We start from the raw sequence: 20,427 nt of genomic DNA, 5'->3' as shown, positions 1-20,427 counted from the left end.
AGCGATGATGTCAGGATTTGGTCTCTCTTTGGCCAAGCCTCCTCTGTGACGGGGCTGTTCACATCTGCCCCTTGCTGCCTTAAACACCGCCCCCCCAACCCGCCCCAGCTCCCAGTCCAGGGGACAGACCTGTATCATCTGCTCAGCAACTCCAGAAGGGGACTTGAGTCTCCCTGGCTGTGACAGGGTTGAGCCTGAAGCAGACACCAGCAATGGGTCACAGGCCTGTCTCTGAGTCAGGGGTGGACCAATCCCAGCCAAGTCACAGCGTTTGAGAGTGGGGAGGTGGGCTGCTGTAGGGACAGTGGGAGTGCTGTTACCAGGACCAAGGGTTTGGGGAGCAGATGTCCGGGACTCTCTGGGGAAGGACCAGTCTGGCTTTTAGTCATCTCAAGTGGAAAGTTCCAGGAGATCCAGACCCACCTGTTAACCAGTCCTCCCAAGTCTGGTTCTGCAGACATTATCAGGTCATTTACCTGACACTCAGGAGCTAAAAGGACAAAATGGTTCTTCCAGGGTTGAGCTGAAACCTCCTTGCCCTCAGCGAGGGTGTAGTTCACAAAGAGGCAAAATGAGCAGCCAGTCAACGGGGCCTAGCGGGTTGTCAACAGACCTTCTTGGTGACCTTCTCTAGAAGCTTCAAGGCCACTGTGATAGGAAGTGAAAGCAAGCTCCTTTGCTGGGTCACTGTTCATGGTGGTATTTTCCTGGGTGTGAGGAGTCAGTTCTCCCTCCTTTCTGGCTACGGGCAGGTGAGCCAGAGGGAGCCAGTACTGGGTCCTTCCAGGGTGGGAAGAAGAGTGTCTGGGGTCCTAGAGATATGAACTCCCAGGACCAGGGTCCTCTGAGAGCCCAGCCAGTCTGCTCAGCCTGCTCTGACCCTCGCGGGCAGGTCAGCAAGGGGAGCTGGGGCCTGCGTGACCGCAAAGGGCAGTGCGACCTTCCTGCAGGTGGGCAGACCTGCCAGGCACGCCCACATGACGTCAGGCCTCCCTCGGCTCCCACACCCCCTGTCCTCACTTCTCACTTGGCACGGTGGGATGGGGGGGGCTCCCACCTCACCTCTCCAGGCCACTTCCCTGAGAACACGCAGCAGACTGGCTCCTCCAGGCCCGGCCAGGAGCAAAGGGGGCCGGGACCCTAAGCGCCCCCTGGGCTGGCAGATCCGTTGTCCTGTGGGGGCGGGGGCGGTGCACCTCTTAAGCCTTTGTGTTGGGAGGGGCGTGTGCGAGTGTGTTTGCACGTGTGTTTGCACGCACACCACATCCATTTGTTCTGCTAGCTCCTGCAGCCCATAGAGAAAGTAGTTTAGATTTTTAATCTCGAAAACCAACGCACCAAACGTTTTACGTTGGCTCTTCCGCTTTCATGGCCAAGGGACCCCGGGCAAGCTTCGAGTCCTGCCTGTCTGAGTCTCAGTCTCCTCATCTGCAAAACGAAGGCTCGGTGAGACCATGTAGAGAAAGTCCTGAGCACAGAATCGCTCCGTGCGCTGGCCTCGGCAGTCAGGCTTGCGATCATGTTGGACTTTCCCCTCCAACCCATCCCGTGCTCTCTATGAAAGCATTTCTGGAGGACTGTTCTTTTTTATTTTATTTTTTTAAAATTTATTCATTAGAGAGAGAGAAAGCACACACATTGGAGGGGGGCGGGCAGACTCCCTGCTGAGCATGGAGCCCAGTGCGAGGCTCGATCTCATGGTCTCATGACCCTGAGATCAAGACCTAAGCTGGACACTTAACGGGCGGAGCCATCTCAGCGTCCCTGTGACAGGTTTGTGTTAGCAATGCTGATGGGTGAGCCCGGGAGGGGCTGCTGTGGCCCTGGGAGCCCTCCGCCCGCGGCAGACAGGTGGAGTTTCAATCACAGCCCCTCTGGCCCGTGGCCTTGGTCAAGTCCCTCAGCCTCTGTGTCGGGGCTTCCGGTGCGGGCTCTAACCCTGTCGCCCCCTCAGTGGCTTGAAACAGCAAGCCTTCATGCTCTAACGGCTCTGGAGGTCAGAAGTCCGACCGAGCTGGGTCGCACTGGGCTGAAGTCAAGGTGTCCAGGTTGATTCCCCTCTAGGGGACGATCGATCATTATCCTTGCCCTTTCACCTTCCAGAGTCACCTGTGTCCCTTGGCTCATGGCCCCTTCCTCCATCTTCACGGCCAACCTTTCCATGCTTACATCCTCCCTTTAGTCCCCTCTGCTGTCCCCCTTGTCCAGGTTGAAGGCCTCTTGTGATTTCACTGGGCCCGCCTGGATCATCTGGGATAATCTTTCTATTTCAAAGTGGGCTGATTGGCAAATATAATTCCATCTGCCACCCTAATCCTCCTTTCCCAGGGAAAGTAACACATTCACAAATTCTGCGGATTAGGACCAGGTGTCCTGGGGAAGCTTTCTCACCCACAAAGTGACAGAGCTAATCCCACCCTCTCTCCCCTGGGGGCCATTGGGAGGATTCCCAGAGATGGTCCTACATGCTTGGCAGGGGCTCTGAAAATGCTGGTTGGCCCCGCCCAGAACACCTGCTGAGTACAAAGATCTGTTCCAAGGGCTCCCCAGAGTCACCAGGGATGGAAGAGGTCACAGTTCTTGCCACAGAGAGGCTGGCATTGTGACTGGGGCAGTCCGTTGTGTAAGGTTTGTCCTTGGAGAGCAAAATAGAAACAGGGGACTTTTATCGACTCTTTTCCCTGGGGGCAGGTTTGATAGGAGGGAAGGACATATGCAGGGGACTCTCCTAGGTCCCAGGGATCAGGAGGGCATGACAAGGAAAAAATATGGTTCTGGGTCCCAGCCTCAGTCTAGCTGGGGAAACGGAGCAGGGACCCTCTGTGACCGTAGGTGTGATGCATGTTTGCATGGGCAAACCACGGTGGGAGCCAGCGATGGGCACAGGGGAGGACTTGCCAAGCCGACTCTGACTTTTCCGTCCGTACAATGCTTCCTTTACTTGAAGTGACTTAGAGGGACAATCTCGTGTGCTCCTCAGAGCAACCCTATGAGGTGGGAACTATTCCTGTCCCATTTTTGGAATGAGAAAACTCGGCTCAGAGAGGCTAAGTCCTCGCCTCATGTCACACAGCAGCCCTGGTCATGGGATTGGAGGCCAGGTGGTCTGGCTTCTGGAGAAGGAAGGCTGGAGGTGGCCAGGCTGGGGTGGGGTGGGGAGGCCTTCAGGGGAGGTGGAGAGCGCAGAAAGCAAACACCCCCAGGCAAAGGGGAAGAGTGTGTCTGGAAGAAGGGAGCCGAGTGTGGCCTGGCTGGAAGGGCAGTGGGAGGAGGTGGTGGGAGGTAGCAGGACAACCCCTCATGGGCCTTGGTGGCCATGGTGCGTGGTTGGGACTTATGGGGCAAGCACTAGGGAGTCACAGAAGGATATTTACACAGCGCAGGACCAGACTGGGTTCCTGGAAGGGGAGGGGAGGCTGGTTTTCCGGCAGAATTCTCCACTTTGTACAGGGCTGGTGCTGCGGGGAAACCCCTCTGCCCAGCTTCCTGGGCCACGTGAGGCCCATGCAGGTTTGCTCCCAGCATCCTGGGCCAGGCCGACTCCCGCTGCGGTGTCCCCCAGCCCTCCGGCCCAGATCCGCCGCCGGATAGCACGACGCCACTCAGCCACAAGGGTCAGCTCCACGGCGTTTGACCTTTATCCCGCAGAGATTAAGCCAATTCCTAATTAATAGCTTGTAGGATTGATAGTTACCTTGGGATAGCTTGCAAGTAATTTAAAGCTTGTCCTCAGGAGGCCGGTCCATAAATAATGCTTAATTAGCTGGAGATTTTCCTGGGACACAGCAGCTGTGTGCTATTGGGCACAGGAGCTCAGGGACCTCCGAAGGTTTGGTTCGGAGAGAAGGGGATGCTGAAAGAGATACCCCAGTGGAAAAAATCTGCCTTTTCTTTTCCAAAACCACAGCCATATTCTCACCTCCACCAGTAGCTCCCAGAAACCTTGCCAGGATTGGTCTCCCAGCTCTGCTACTCCTGCAGGCCCTTGACATTTCCAGGACCTCAGTGGCCCATCTGTAAGATGGGCCCATAGCTCAGGTCTGCAGTCCTTTGAGGACTTGCTTAAATATATGGGTGCAATTAAAAGGAAAAACAAAAAACAAAAAACACAGACCTTGGAGAGTTTGGATTTGAAAACTGAGGCTGAGGGGTTGGGTGGGGGTGATTTGGCATTGAACACCCCTGAGTATTGGTCTCGGGCACCCTCTCTGGAATGGCCCTGGCCGGCTTCCTGGGTGGGTGTGGCACCTGTGCCAGCATTCAGGGCCTCCACACTCAGGAGGGTCCTGTTCTGAATGTCCTGCTGTTGCTGTCTTGAAGTTCTCAATAATTTTTGAACTAGGGGGCCCTGCATTTATATTTTGTGTGGGGCCCCACAAATGACGTGGCCGGTCCTGGTGATAGCCATGATTTCATTCATTCATTCATTCGTTCGTTCACATACTTGCAGGCACCTGATGACCGTGCCAGGTGCTGGGAATTCATCCTGAGAACCTACATTCTAGAATGTGTGTGTCGGGGGAGCAAAGAACTAACGTAAAATGTCAGACAGTGACAAAATGCTGTCAAGGCCATAAAACAGGGTGATGTGAGGGAGAGAGATTTAAATATTAGCTTCGGTGATGGGGAAGCTGGTGTTAAGCTGTGCCTTGCTGCGTTCCTGGGGTCCTTTTTAAACATCTGCGGTCATTTCTAGCTTCCCCCAAACCCCACAAGGACTTGAATTAATGGGGTCCGAGTAGGGGAGCCAGTGTGGGTGCTCCTTGGGGCCGGGGGACTGTTTACATATATCCCCACAGCCCCCACCACTCCCAGTAAACCCAGAGGGCAGTCTGGTAGGTGGGTGAGGAAAGGCCCCGCCTCGGTTGCTCTAGGGTGGCTCCAAGTTCTAGGTCAGGCTGCTGCGTCTGAGGCTGCTGGCCAGTCCCAGCGGCCTGATGAGGGCTTCTCGCACTTTTGACCTTTCCACCCCAGAACAGGGAGGCCAGTTTCGATTCTCCCCGCTTCCCCCAGAGGGAGATGGTGAAGCCCAGAGATGCCAAGTGACTCATCCAAAAGTCACACAGCAAATCAGCTCCAGAGCGCAGCGCTGGCCTGCCGGCCCCAGTCAGGCTGCCTTCCATTCCCAAGGGCAGTTCGGACACCTGGCGCTGCCAAGGGCAAGCAGTCCAGAGTTGCTCTGGGAGCTGCCTGGAATCCGCGGCGGTCCTCTGCTTATAGGGGAGGTGGGGAGTGGCTGGGGGGCAGCCCTAGGGACCCGCTGGCATCCGCCAACACCTGGAGGAAGGACCTTAGCCCCCAGCACTTCTGCTTCCTTCAAGACCATGAGTTGCCCAGAAGGCCATGCACCAAGGCAGGCATTTCCCCCAATATGTCAGGCAGAAAGCCCAAAGCTGACCCCAGAGGCCCAGCCCTCGGCGCTGGAGGCACCCTGAGGAGGCAGGGGATGGGGTCCCCGGCGGAGAGGCTGACCCCATCTGGGTGGAAGCTGCCAGCCCCCCGGGGATGCTCCGGAGGAGGGAGGCTGCGCTCCAGCTGGGCCGGTGCCTGCCTGGGGGGCGGGAGGGGGGGCGGAGGGTTCACGCTGCGGCCAGCAGACTGGCTGCGTGTTGCAATGTCTGGTGGCGTTCGCAGCATCCTGTCCGTGTGCGCAGCTGGGGTAACCTCAGGCCGGCGCGGACAAGCGTGTGTGGCGCGCAGGCCTCGCGGCCTGGAGGCTGCTGGCACCGCGCATCTCATTTACAGCTCCGGGTTCAGCCTGGGGCCAGCGGCGCCCCTGACGTCAGGGGTTTGTTTACCGCTGGGCCGCGGGGAGGAAGCGCGGGCGGTCCCTGCGGCTGGAGGGGGACCCCGTCCACCCCCGCCCCTGCCCCGACCCCAAGCCGGCCTCCTCCCCGCCTCCCCCCACCCCGCTTCCCCCAAGCCCCCACCCCTATCCCCAGCCCAGCCTCCTCCGCAACTTCCCTCCCCCATCCCGCCTCAACCGCGCCCCAACCCCGGTCCCCAACCTGGCCCTGCTCGCCATCAGTACCCCATCCGCTCCCCATCCTGGCCCTCCCACCGCCCCTCCAGCACTCCTACCCTATCCCCAACCTGGCCCTCCTCCCCACCTCCCCTACCCTCTTCCCATCCCCGCCCCCTGCACCCCAAACCCTACCCGGCAGCGCTCTGGATACCTCCCAGACGCCCCTCCTCACCTCCTCACGTCCGGGACCACAGCCACCCCCCCCCCATCTACTCCCCCTCCCCTCCCCTCCCCTTTCCCTTCCTTTTCCATCGGCCAAATCGGATCCGGCCCAGTCCCCACCCAGGACTGCGGCCCAGCCCCGTCCCACCCCCTCCCGGGACCCCCGCGGGCCCCCACCCGACGCCGCCCCTGGGCCCACTATCAGAAAGACTTCCTGGAGCCTCCTGCCAGACCCGTTGAGGTTTCGCCCGGCGGCTCCTCCTGCCACCCCCTCACCCCATCATGTGAGCGCAGACTTGCCTCCCCGCGCGGAGCAGGCTGGCGGCTCTGCTCGTGAGCGTGGGGCCCGGGCCGCGGCTGCCGGCGCTTTGTTATTGGAAACGGGTGTGTTTACCAGCGGCGCGCGAGGTGGGTCGCCGGCCTGGCTGGCGGGCATCCAGGCACCCTCTTCCTGGGGAGGCTGCCCTGGCCACCTGGAACCGTTCCCTCGCTCTCCGCCACCCCTCCCCCGCACCTTGCTTCCCGAAGTGTTCTGGAAGTGGAAGGGACCCGGGAATGGAAGTCGGGATCTTGCTTTCCCTGCATACCGGGGACTTGCCAAAGCCGACCTTTCCTGGAGAGGGCGGCTGGGGGCTCGGGGAATGACAACCGTTCTTCCATTTGCTTAGGCCAAACCCTTTGGGGGCTTCTTGGAACTCCTCTTCCGGCAGCCGAGTCTCACCCCCTCTTCCACCAGCTCTACCGGACTGTCCCAGCGTGTTGGGGGGGGGAGACCCATCTCCCCTCTGCGGTGGACAGCAGCTCCTGACCAGCCTCCCTCTGCGGTCTGGTTCCCACCATCATTCCAAACGCTTGGTCCCGCAGTCAGAACTGCTTCTGAAATCCCAAGGCAGAGGTTGTCTTCTCTCTGGTCACAACGCTCAGAAGGACTTCCGTTTTCACTGGGAATAGAATTCACAGCCCCCCACGCCCTTCCCAGCTACAGTTCCCAAATTCGTGTCTCCCACTCAGCTCTGCCCCTGGACCTCCCCCAACACCCTGAGTTCATTCCCACCCCAGGGCCTTTGCACTGGTTGTTCCCTCTGCCTGGAAGGTTCTTTCCCCAGATGTCGTTCCCTCCTTCACTTCCCCCAAGTCTGCCCAGATGATTACCCTACCAGAGAGGGTTTCCCTGTCCCCCACGTCCTACCCCACGATCATTCCACTCAGCGCCCCTACACACCTTCCTGTTCCTCCCATGCACTTTGCTTGCTTTATACATTACATAGTCAGCTTGTTCCTATGTTCACTGTTCCCATCTTCCTCCTACACACAGGAGAGCAAATGCCAGGAGAGGGGGATGAACTTAGGTCCTGCCGTGTTCTAGGGCTTCCAACACTGCCTGGTGCGTAGTCACCACTCAGTAATCCCCCTTGAATGTGTGAGTGAGTGAGTCAGGACAGGGAGCTTGGCTTTGGGAAGCTTAGCTTTGGGGTCTAGGTTGCAGCATCGCTTTGAAACTTGTGGTAGCACCGCCTGCATGAGTTACTCTGAGCTTTGTCCATCCACGGCACTTCTGGTCCCACTTCTCAGGCTGGTACTACCGAGGATGTATACTGTGCGAACACCGCTGGCTCTCCCCTCCCCCCTTCTCAGCACCTGCAGCTCACGGTTAGGTGGGCTTCTCCACCCGGAGGTCCAGAGGGAGGAACTGAGGCAAAGGTCATGGGGCTTCAGCTAACACCTCTGGCCCGAGTTTGCATACCCCCGGGTTTTGCCAAGTGTGGTCTAAGTGTAGACAGAAAGCGGCGCGGCCCTTGGGCCAGGCTCTTGCGTCAGCCCTGAGCGTCTGCCTGGAGGTGAGACATTAGGCTCCTCTGTAGAGTCAGCCTTCGAGAAAACACTGGAGGGTTTTCCCAGTGGTTCTGGAACCAGAGAGATTCACAAGGACCACACCCTGGCTTGAGAGGGGACTAAGCCCCATGGTCACACATGGTTTCGAAACAGTTGCAGAAGACATGGCTCTGGGCAGGTGGGAAGTAAGAGGCGGGGAGGTGTCCTCTATCCTCAGGGACATCAGACTTCCGTCACGGAGAGACATGGGTGTCCCAGGGACTGGGAGAGATCTGGAAAGTAAAAAAGCAAGGACGTGCACAAGGCTGTTTACGGCATCTTTATTCGTAACTGCCAAAACTTGCCCCTGAGATGCCCTCCGGGCGGTGAAGGGAATTATAAACCAAAACATTCAGAAAGTGGGATGTTATTCAGCCCTGGGAAGAACTGAGCTATCAAGCCATGAAAGGACACGGTGACACCCTTAAGTGTGTGTTACTAAGTGGGAGAAGCGATCTAAAGAAGGCTCTGTATGCTGTGACTCCAAGTACATGACCTTCTGGAAAAGGCCGAACTGTGGAGACCTTAAAAGGGTCATTGTTGCCCGGGGTTGGAAGGAGGGAAGGACAAACCGGGAGGACAGAGGATTTTGAGGGCGGTGAAACTTGCTTTTTTTTTTTTTTTTTAAGATTTTGTTTATTTATTTGACAGACAGATCACAAGTAGGCAGAGAGGCAGGCAGAGAGAGAGGAAGGGAAGCAGGCTCCCTGCGGAGCAGAGAGCCTGATACGGGGCTCGATCCCAGGACCTTGGGATCATGACCTGAGCGCTTTAACCCACTGAGCCACCCAGGCGCCCCGAGGGCAGTGAAACTTTTCTGTACGAGACTGCAAGAGGGGATTGGATGTCATTAAACATTTGTCTACACCCCCAGAATGTACACAGCCAGCAGTGAGCCCTCAAGTCAGCTACGGACTCTGGGTGATGGGGATGTGTCCGCGCGGGCTCATCAGCTGTGCCAAGTCGACCACTCGGCTGGGGAACGTTGGTAATGCGGAGGCTGTGCAGGGGTGGGTGCAGGGAGTGAATCTCTGTAGCTTCTGCTCAGTTTTGCTGTGAACCTAAAAACCCAGCCTCCAGCGGCCCCTACAGATCAGACACACCTTTTTGGTCGCAGTGGTCAAGGGCAGTGTGTCATTGGTCTCTACCTCAACCCGTCCGTGTCCACACTGCCACCCGCTCCTGGGGGCTCCATTCTACCAGCCGTCAGGTGGCCAAGGCTCCTGCCTGCCTTTCTCCAGGACCACACTTCTGTGGCAGCCGCCTGGAAGGAGTCACCTCTTTTCTCTGTGTGTCTCTCCTCTATCTCTTATAAGGACACCTGTCATTGGATTTTAGGGTCCACCCTAATCCAGGGTGATCTCACCTCAAGATACTTTAACTTAATTAATCACATGTGCAAAGACCCTTTTTCCTAGTGCATGGGGATCAGGGATCAGAGTTGGATGTGCCTTCTTGGGGGACATAAGTCATGCTGTCACCCACCCGCAGGGCCGCTGTGAGCAACCGTTCTTCTCAAGGGCCTGGAACGGACACAGTACCTCCCTCCTAGAGCTGTCAGAGGACTAGGTGACAGACTGCAGCAGGGTGTGACCCTCGTGGTGATCCCCGTGGTGCCCGAGGTCCAGTTCCAGATGGCACTGCAAGGGAGGAAGTCCGTCCGGCTCCAGGCTATGGTCAGGGACTTGCGAGAAGGGGACAGTGCTGCCTAATTGCATTTGAGGAGCTCCGTAACAGTCCTCTCCAGCAGCGAGCCAGTAGCATCCAGAACCTTCTCGGCAGGCCCGAACAGGGAAGGAAGGCAGCGCAAACCTGTCCTTCCTGTCACTTGGGCAGCTCGGCAGTGCAGGAACGGGAAGGGGGAGCCACCTCTAGCCTGAGTCCCTAGCAAAGAGGCCTGGTGCTTCGGCCACCTCTGACTCTCTGGGGTCAGGCGGCCGTGGTGGGACACGGGGAAGGAGCCTAAGGACAAGATACAGACAGGGATGTGAGGAGCATGGAAACAGGGCTTCTGGAAGGGAAGGCGGAAAGAGGAGAAAGTCCAAAACGTGTCTAGGAGGTTTCCCATCCCTGTCACTGATTTGTTTTTTCACTGTCATTTTGAAACGTTTTCTTCGGAAGAAGGGCCGGTCGGCTGGGTGTGTGTGCGGGGGGGCACAGGCTGGTACTCCCGGTGGTTGGGAGCTAGAGGCAGCCCACTGGGGTCATTCCTAGAGAAAACGCTTCTGTCCCAGAGAAGGAAGGGGCAAGGATCCGGGCCGCTAGCCTTCAAACTTTATTTTTAGCAACAGAATCTTTGTAGAAATGGCTGTTCTAGAAGACGAATCAAAGTGCCCCAACTGGGACGCCTGAGTGGCTCCGTGTCTGCCTTCGGCTCAGGTCCCGATCCTGGGGTCCTGGAATCAAGTCCCATGTCGGGCGGCCTGCTCAGCGGAGAGCCTGCTTCTCCCTCTTGCTCTGACTCTTGCTCATGCTCTCGCTCACTCTCTCTCGCAAATGAAAACATTACAAAAATCTTAAAAAAAAAAAAAAAAAAAGAGGAAGTGCCACTGTTTTGGGGTGACCTGGATGGTGCAGTCAGTTAAGCTCCCACGACTCTTGGTTTCCACTCAGGTGCTGATCTCGGGGTCGTGGGGCCCAGCCCCATGTTGGGCTCCACACTCAGCAGGGAGTCTGCCCTCCGACCCCCCCAAATCAATCAATCAATCAATCAATCTTTTCTTTAAAAACGTGGCCCTGCTCCTCATGGCCGCTGGGGAGGGGCTGGGACCCTGGGACGCTGCCTCCCTCCCGAGCCTCCGACCCCTCAACAGCCCTCAAGGCTCCTTCCCGGATTCCTCAGGGTCCCCAGAGCTCGGCATGGAAACCTCTCCCGGGACATCTTCCTGCAGGGCACCCTGTAGCCCGTCTGAGAGGTCGGACAGCACTGACCACGGTCTCCACCTTCATGGGCCAGGGGTGTGGACAAAGGGAGGTCTAAGTCAGGGGGAAGGAGAGAAACGGGGAGGTCTTTAAGATTCCGCAGTTGTGCCCCAGGTCAGGCTGTGGCTAGAAGCAAGGCAGCCGAGCCCCGGCTGGGGTCTTCCAGGCCACTGATGACTACACTTTTACGGGGGAATAGTGGGATCTTCTGCGGGCAAGGGGCGGGGTTTTTCTCTTCCTGGATTAAGAAGACGAAGAGCCAGCATTGACTGTGTCCTTTCTGCCTCTCCCAAGCCACCCTTTGAAATTAATGACCTTGATTTATAGAGAGGCTCCGTGGGTTTGCCAAGTTCCTGGAACTCCCAAGTGGTAGATCAGAGAATTGAGCCCAGCCCGTCTGGCTCCTGAGCCTGTTCTAGGCCATTCTACCCAAAAGGTAGGGGATCTCTTTCTGGAAATAGGACTCTGAAAGAGGGGAAAACTCAAAATTTAAGTCACCCTGGAGAGTACGCATTCATGCTCTCAGCCTTACCTGTCCACACGCCTGCTTCCTGGCCACGCTGAAGTTTGTTGTTTGCTCATTCTCGTCTGTCCACAAGGCTGGATTCTAATTCATTCTAATTAATGTCCTCCCACTGGAGGTGCTCAGAGTGGAGGAGAGCTGTGCACCCTCCAAATGGTAACCATCCCCCCAACCCCGCCCCCCTGCCATGGTTTTCGGTCCTGGGGGTGTTTTCTTCCTTCTCAGGAAGGTACCAACTCAGCACACTACTTTGCTCCAAGACATGGAGCCCAGGAGACATGAGCTGTTCTGCTAAAGATCTTCCCAGGGACTCAGATCTTTCCGGGGCTGCCAATTACAAACAGATGGTCCTCCTGGGACCCACCCAGAGACCACCCAGCTCATGTCACTGAGGGAGGTGGGGCTGCTTTCTGTGCTTTGCAGCTGAGCTCTAACAATGAATGCCAAGTCCAGGCACTCAAGCAAGCCACTTTGGACAAAGAAGTCCAGGCTGGGTGGGGTAGAGTCACTCACTATTCTCTGGTCAGCAGATTTTTCTAGAGACCTCCCCCGGCCAATGCCGTGTGACAACGTCAGCGGGCTTGTACTCTGTGGCTGGCCCGTGCCAGGTACTAAGGTTACAAGATGGACAGAATGGACAGGAACAACCAGAGAAGCTTGAGAACTGACGGGGCATCCGGGCAGGGTTCTGAAGGATGAATAGGAGTCTGCAGTAGGCTTGGCATTGAAAACAGAGAAAAACAGCCTGTGCTGGGCACTAGGGAGGGAAACAGGGAACTGAGAATGAGTGAGATTTATTCCCTGCCCTCCAAAAGACAGAATCTAAAAGGAAGATGGTGACCACACTGCACTTGGGGCCAAGGGCAGTGTGTCATGCACGAGCATAAACCCTGACTGTGGAGTCTCTGGGAGCCTCCTCACTCATTCACACAATGATGGGGAGAGAGATCCAAATAGACAACACCTCACGATGGAGGGGAGCTCCCGAGAGCAGTGCCAGGGGCCTTGGGGAAGCAAGCAGGGCTGGGACCACAGTGCTGAGCCACCTGTGTGTGAAGGAGCTGTCTGGGAAGATCTGTGCGGAAGCTTTTCTTCTGCCATCCTTCAAGATCATAAACAATGGTAGCCATCCGTTAGAGACAGTTTTCTCAGGACACCCAGGCATAAAGACACAAACCACAGTCAGCCACGATCCCACCCGAGACAACCCACCCTCTTACGTGGCCTGGCGACTTCCGTGAAACTGTGAGGCTTTTAGGGGAACCTGGGGGGCTCAGTCGGTTTAGCATCTGACTCTTGATTTCAGCTCAGGTCATGATCTCAGGGTGGTGGGATTGGGCGCCACATCCGTCTTCCTGCTCAGCGGGGCTGGCAAAGGTGGGGACAGGGAGTCTGCTTGCTTGTCCCTCTCTCTGAGCTCCCCGACTCTCTCTTGCAAATAAATAAATAAATAAATAAATAAATAAATAAATAAATAAAATCTTAAAAAAAAAAAACCTTCTATGTTTGCAGGGTTGAGGGTATCCTTTATGGACAGGGCTGCAGTCTTTTTCTCTCAGCATTAGATCCCTCAGCCTTTTCCTGTGTCACGAACACTCATCCTTTTAACAGCTGCAGGTGAGGGTCCATCAAGAGGCCGTGCTGGTGTTCTCGGCTCTTTGTCTCTCTGGGAAATGATCATAGAGGGCGTGTACTGAATACTTAGCGGGTGCCTGTTTCTGCGTGCTTAATCCCCAGGAGACCCCACGAAGAAAGGCAGCGCTTTTCTCCTACTGGGAGAGAGTGAGTGCTGGTGAGAAACCTCGGTTCGAATCCCAGCTCTGTCACTCAGTTGCTGTGTGACCACAGACAAGTTACTTAGCCTCTCTGGGCCGCAGTTTCATTATCTGTACAAGGGGCTACCTCGTCCAGCTCCGAATTTAAGTGAAGTTCCCCCACTGACTCTTTATCCCACTCGCCATAATTTGCGTCCGATGGTTTTCTCGCTGGTCACTGTCTTCCCTCGCTGGAACCCTGGCTCCCTGAGGCGGGCAATGTGGACCCGCCGCCCCTGGGAGGCTGGAGGTCTTGCTCCCCTTCCCTCCGGACACAGGCCAGCCACACAGCCCGAAGGACGCGAGCAACCGTTCCCCCCAGAGGGGCAGGGAGCCCGCACATGTCAAGCCATCCTGAGCCCTAACTTGACACACCTGCCCCCTCCTCGGGCTGCTCGCCCCACGCTCCTCTCAGACCCCCCTGCCACCTGCCTGCCCGTCCTCTCTCTCGTTCTGGTGCTGGGTGGGACTCCTGTCCTGCCAACTGCCCTGGGTCACCCCCAGGTGACTCCGGGCATGGACCGCACGGGCGGGCCTGCTGGGTTGGCCGCTCGGTACCTCTGGGTCTTCCGAGGGGTCTGGGCAGGGGACTAGAGGAGGAGCGACCAGGAGGGGACAGTGACAGGAGCAGCTCCAACTCTGCCTCCCCTCAGCTGTCTCCCCGACCTCCCACCCCCAGACGAGCAGCCCCGGCCACCGAGCGAGGCTCGCACGCCTGGGCCTGACCCTCGTTCTCCTCTGAGACAGACCCCTTGCCCCCTTCCAGGGCTGAGCCTTGCACGTGACTCTACCCCACAGCTCAGCCCCGGGACTGTTTTGAGGCTCTGGGGAAATCCGGATCTCACTGAATCTTGGTCCAAGCACACTCTGTGCTGGAGGTTCTGGGACCCTGAATGGCTCAGCCAAGGACGATGGGAGGGTCTCAGCCTTAAACCTCCTCCCAGCCCATCCCACCTGTGGCCCAGAACATTCCTTCAGCAAACAGCAAACAGCACGTGTGCTCCCGGGTGCCGGAATATGAAAATGAACAAGCCAGACTTGAGGCCCGCAGGGGGCCGGTGGGCTTGCGAGGCAGGCAGAGAGCAAGCCTGTCCTAGTGCCCGGGGAGAGGTGGGGGTCCGAGCACAGAGCCCAAGGAAGCCAGCCCCCCGGCGGCATCCTCAGCAGACCCCAAAAAGGAAATGGTCAAACCTGAGGGTCCTGCCGGGGCGTATGCCCTGCCCATGGAAGACGAGGGGACCCAGCTTTCACTTCACCCCCCTCCCCTTACTCCACCCCCTTTCCCTCCGCAGGGGCACTTCCAGCCATGTAGACAGTCCTGGCCTCCTTGGTTTCTGGCTGCTGGTTTTCTGGGTAGACAAGGGGTAGGGGGATTTAGACTCTTCTCTCCTTGCTCGATCTGAGAACTGGGGGGTCAGGAAGAGTTGGTTAATCCGGCCAGGAACCCCTGGGCCCTTAGGGCCCCTTCTATGGGAGCCCCATGCACACCTGCTTGTGATGAGAAGCAACCTAAGGTCCCCAGAATGAAGGGCGCCCTTTCTGTGCCACTGCTCCGGACCCTCTGAGGCGATCCCTCGTGCTCCCAGAACCCCTACACTTGACAACACCCACCCCCAGCTTTAAGCTTCCCTTCTGTCTCTACTTGTCCTGGAATTCTCAGAGTCCCCAGAGGCATTGCCTTCTGCCGGACCGCAGGGAACTGTGCCCGCTCCGTGGTCCTATTCCCCATAGGAGCTGGAGGCGGGATACTGCTGGGCAGGGACGGGAGCAGGAAAGAGGCGGCCAAGGATCCCCTCTGGCTGACATATTCAGAAATTCAGTGGAAGGGTGGTTGGATGACGGGAGAGAGTGAGTAGAAGGGAGAAAGGAGAGGAAGATGGATGGATGGAAGGATGGATGGATGGACGGATGGATGGATGGACAGACGGACGGATAGATGGATGGATGGACGGATGGATGGATGGATGGATGGATGGATGGATGGATGGACGGATGGATGGACAGACGGACGGATAGATGGATGGATGGACGGATGGATGGATGGATGGATGGATGGATGGATAGGTGGTTGGACAGATGGACGGACGGACGGATAGATGGATGGATGGACGGACGGATGGATGGATGGATGGATGGATGGACGGATGGATGGACAGACGGACGGATAGATGGATGGATGGATGGATGGATGGATGGATGGATGGATAGGTGGTTGGACAGATGGACGGACGGACGGATAGATGGATGGATGGATGGATGGATGGATGGATGGATGGATAGGTGGTTGGACAGATGGACGGACGGACGGATAGATGGATGGATGGATGGATGAATGGATGGATGGACAGATGGATGGATGGATTGATGGATAGGTGGTTGGACAGATGGATGGATGGATGGATGGACAGATGGATAGGTGGATGGACGGTCAGACAGGCTGGTGGGGTAACAGGAAGGATGGAAGGAAACTGGGTGACAATGACCTCAAGGCAAGGGTGAGGTCTGGTGGCGTGGAGGGTGCTCACACCCAGCTGCCCATTCCTAAAACAGATGTTTGTCATCTTCTTCCCGAAGTGACTCTCCCTGCCTCTCCTGCAGGGGCACATTCTTAGTCTGTTTTTAGTTCAACAGACGAGAAAGTATTCCTTGGAGCCTGTCTAATTGCAGACGGTTGGCCCCTGATGGGCTTTTGTGGTCACGGAGAGCCACGGGTGGAATCCTTCCTTCTAAAACCCTTCCTGTGTTTGAAGACTTCAATTACAAGAAGTAAAGTGCTTCGACTAGGTGGGGTCTTCAAACCAGGCTTTCCCAGGGATGTTTCCGGAGGTGGAAAAAAAAACAAACAAACTTTTATTCTCTTTTTTAAAATATTGCAAAAGCCTTAAAAGCACGAATAAAGAGAGCAAACCCACTGGGAGATCCCCCAGCTCTCATCCTGTCAGCTACACCCTTTGGGGGCCCTTTCTGCTTGAGTAAAAGTTCCGAGATTTTAAGATTGATAAACCGTTCCCACCTCCAACTACTTGCCTGTGTGACTTTTGTCCCTCCTGGGTCACAAAGCAGACTGGAGCAATCTGGATTCCAGGCTGGTGTATGGGGACCCCCCTCTGTAACTCCCACTGGAAAATGTTGGCCCGCCCAACGCAGCTTCTCCCTTCTCATTAGTTGTTTCTAGAGGAAGAAAATGTGCAGCTGGACGTGTGCTTTCTTCCTTTCGCTCGTTTCACACACTGGGTTCCATGTTGAGTTTTATTTCTCAAGGAGGAATTTCTTCTTTCTTTAATTTCTTTCTTTCTTTCTTTCTTTCTTTCTTTCTTTCTTTCTTTCTTTCTTTCTTTCTTTCTTTCTTTCAAGATTTTACTTATTTGAGAGAGAGAGAGAGCATAGGTGGGGGAGGGACAGAGGGAGATGGAGAGAGAGAAGCGGGCTCCCCGTTGAGCAGGTTGCCCGATGACATGGGGCTCGATCCCAGGACCCTGGGATCATGACCTGAGCTGAAGGCAGACACTTAACCAACAGCCACCCCAGGCACCCCTTGAGGAGGAATTTTGTTGGTAATTTTAGAAAGGAAGAAGAAACAAAAATAGAAACCCATTAGACTAATCCCGAAGAAAACCTCATCTCTGCCTTTTTTTTTTTTTTTTGAGATTGTATTTATTTATTTCAGACAGAGAGAGAGAGAGAGAGGAGGGGCAGAGGGGGAGAGAGAGAGACCCCATGCTGACTGCAAGCTCCATCTCTCAGCCCCAAGATCGTGACCTGAGCCAAAATCAAGAGCCGGATGCTTAACCGACTGAGCCTCCCGCGTGCCCTTCTTCCTTTTTCTGATGCCATCCGGCCCCATTCTGTCCCTCTGCGCCCGGGATTCTTAGTTCCTCCTCTCCAGGCCCTTTTACCAACAGGGGCTTCTCTGGACCCACAACATGTCCTGTCATGGGGAGGTAGGTGGGTTGTTCTTGCTTAGGTCAAGGTTGAGAATTAGCCAGCCTTCTTTTCTGTGCCTTTTATGGCCGCCATTCATAAATTTGCCCCACCCTGTTAGGAATCCATTCATCGGCCCCACCAGGGTCTTCTCCTGGTATAGCGGGTCTCATGTTCATGACCAGGGTGGGGCTGGGGGAGGGGAACGCCCACATCTCCTGCTCAGTGGGACCCTGGCGCCTCTCTCCGTGCTCTCCTTCCCAGAGGGACCGCAGCTGGGGGGGAGAGCTCCACTTCGCCTCCGTGGGCCTTGCGGCCAGGACCTTCCAGTCCATTCTGGCAGCTTGTGCTCATAAACCTGGCTCTGGCTCTAAGGGGAGAGAAGACCAGCTTGTTCTTGGGAGCGTTCCGGAACACCATAGAGGAGTTCTGCTGTGGCTTCTGCGATGGAGCTGGCAGGGGGTGTTCCGTGGAAAGCAGCATCTAAGAAGGACTTGTAAATAACACTCATGCGATCGGTCCTAAGTGGGCTCAGAAAGTACTCGTTCGTTCCAGAATAGGCTCTATCCCTTTGGGAAAGCCTATTGTCGATGCGCTTTGCAAACCCTCTTTGGATGCAGTCCGGGAGCCTGGTTACTTCACTTGCCAATTCCTCGGGCGGATTGCTGAACTTCTGATGCCAACAACTGAATCACAATGGCGTACTCAATGACCACTGACTCAGGGCTGTCATCCTCTCCTTCCAGATTGTTCTCTGGGGCCGGACTGAGAAATGCCTGAAGGAGACGACGGAGGAGATCCGGCAGATGGGCACCGAGTGCCACTACTTCATCTGTGACGTGGGCAACCGGGAGGAGGTGTACCAGACGGCCAAAGCTGTCCGGGAGAAGGTGAGTAGCCTGGAGGGCCCGTCCTCCGCTCAGCCGGACCCAGGGGAAGGCCAGCCAAAGAGATCGATCTGGCCTGGGAGAGAGTGTTGCTAACGGCAGGCTGGCTGTTTCCGGGGCATCTTTGGGGACTCTCCCGGGGACTCTCCACGCTGTGTGTGCACGCGTGTGTGTTGCTCAGGGCGGGGATTAGGGGTGTGGGTTGATTGCATAACACCTGTTGTCCCCTTTGGAAGTTCAGACCTTGTGAGTTTCTGACCCAGAGTCTGGGGCCAAACATCCCATTGTCCTCTGGGAAAATCCTTGTCCTGACTCCAGCAACCTGTTTGCACTGAATGAGCTCTCAGGGAGCTCCCAGGGAGCAAAGCCCACCCCACTGGGTATCTGGCACACGGCTAACGTTAACTGCTTCCATGTAACAATAACCTCACTTGTCATAAACCTGCTCTGTGCCATAAAGTCTTTCGGACCCTCGGATCGACCTGGGATGGCAGGCAGCCCCGTCTCAGGAGTCCAGGTTGATGCCTGGAGAGACGATGTGGCTGTCCGGGGGTGCACGGTGAGAGGGGAGGGGGCAGGTCCCTCTGCCCTAAAGGCCCCGCGACGGCTCCCCCTGCCCGCAGGTGGGCGACATCACCATCCTGGTAAACAATGCTGCCGTGGTGCACGGGAAGAGCCTCATGGACAGTGACGATGACGCCCTTCTCAAGTCCCAGCACATCAACACCCTGGGCCAGTTCTGGGTAAGGGCCATCCCGGGCCACAGCCAGCCCCCGGGTGAGAGTGACCCATTCCTTCCCTCCGCGCTGCCGTTTGGGCGTGGGGAGAGGCTCCCTGGGGCTGGGGCTTGTGGAGGTCCGAGAAAGTGGAGGTCAAGGCCCTGTCGCGGGCAGGCCCCGGCCGCCTCCCCTCCCCGTCCTAGGGGAGCTCCTCATCCGGGGGACACGGGTGCCCGTACTGGCCTGGTGTAGAGGGGCTGCTGGAGGCGGCGGCCCCACACTGACCTCCCGCCCGCCCTCAGACCACGAAGGCCTTCTTGCCGCGGATGCTGGAGCTGCAGAACGGCCACATCGTGTGTCTCAACTCCGTGCTGGCGCTCTCCGCCATCCCCGGGGCCATTGACTACTGCACGTCCAAAGCCTCGGCCTTCGCCTTCATGGAGAGCCTGACCCTGGGGCTGCTGGACTGTCCAGGGGTCAGTGCCACCACCGTGCTGCCCTTCCACACCAGCACCGAGATGTTCCAGGGCATGAGGGTGAGGTCAGTGAGCGGGGGACTCGCCTCTCCCCCACCACCCCGGGCACGGCCCCCAGCAGAGAGAACGGAGGGTCCGTCCAGGAACAGCGAGGATGAATCCCAAAAGTCTTAAGTGGGTCAAGAAGCCAGAGGCAGGAGAGGGCCTGCTGTGTGACTGCTCCGTATGAAGCTCTAGAGGCCGGCCACGGGCATGGAACCCAGAGCAGTGGCCGTCCCTCGTGGGCTGGGGACATAGCTTGGGAGGAGGCCCAAGGGAGCTTTCTAGGCTTTTAAGAATGTTCTCTCTTCCCGATCTGAGCGGTGGTTGTGTAGATGAAAACGAGTCAAGCTATACACTAGAGATGTATGCCTTTTTATTATATGCAAAATACAGCTCAATTTAAAGAAATACCAAAGCCGATCAAAGGGACTGGGAACCATGGCTTTAGAGCTCATGCTTCCGAGCCAGCTCACCTCTACCTGTGATGTCCCCTGCCACCCTGGGTCCAGTTAGCGCCCACTGCGGCCTCCACTGCTCCTCTATAAAACGGGCTGATGAGAGGGGCATCTGGGGTGGCTCATTCGGTGAAGCGTCCCACTCTGGATTGGGGCTCTGGTCAGGATCACAGGGTCGTGAGATCAAGCCCCATATCGGGCTCCACACATTCTCCCTCTCACTTTGCCCCTTCCTCCCCACCCGGCTTTCTCACTCACTCTCCAAAAAGAAAGGAAGGAAGGAAGGAGAGAGAGAGAGAGAGAGGAAGGGAGGAAGGGGCGGTGAGGAGGTCCGCACCTAGGTTCTGCGACAAGGATAAAACGGGACCTGCCACGCAACACCACGTATGTAGACAGTAAGAGCCCAATAATTGGTGCTACGATGACGAAGGTTTGTGAAGCCGCATAAGGTCATGGAGAAATGAAAATGCGGAATTACCCAACAGCTGCGTTCCTTGCTTTTTGCAACACGGCCCCAGTTACAAACTTCCCTTCCGAATCTGGTACACCAGCTTCTTCCCCAAACGAGGATGACGTGGAGGGTCCTCGTGGGAATTGAACGAGTCAGCC

The 20,427-nt window shown here is 56.7% G+C and overlaps 1 protein-coding gene across 1 annotated transcript in view; it reads left to right on the top strand.

Moving 5' to 3' along the window:
* The window catches only part of DHRS3 (dehydrogenase/reductase 3), a 37,876-nt gene that overhangs the window by 11,691 nt on the left and 5,758 nt on the right, over positions 1-20,427 (top strand). Inside the window, exons 2-4 of the mRNA XM_082685407.1 lie at positions 17,986-18,129; positions 18,750-18,869; positions 19,148-19,386. Of these exons, the coding sequence (XP_082541533.1) occupies positions 17,986-18,129; positions 18,750-18,869; positions 19,148-19,386 (503 nt within the window). The remainder of the gene's footprint in view (positions 1-17,985; positions 18,130-18,749; positions 18,870-19,147; positions 19,387-20,427) is intronic.

The sequence above is a fragment of the Mustela nivalis genome, assembly GCF_964662115.1.
Source record: "Mustela nivalis genome assembly, chromosome: 10".
Lineage (NCBI taxonomy): Eukaryota > Metazoa > Chordata > Mammalia > Carnivora > Mustelidae > Mustela > Mustela nivalis.
Note: the sequence above shows the minus strand (reverse complement) of the source record. Positions and strands in the feature narration are given on the sequence as shown.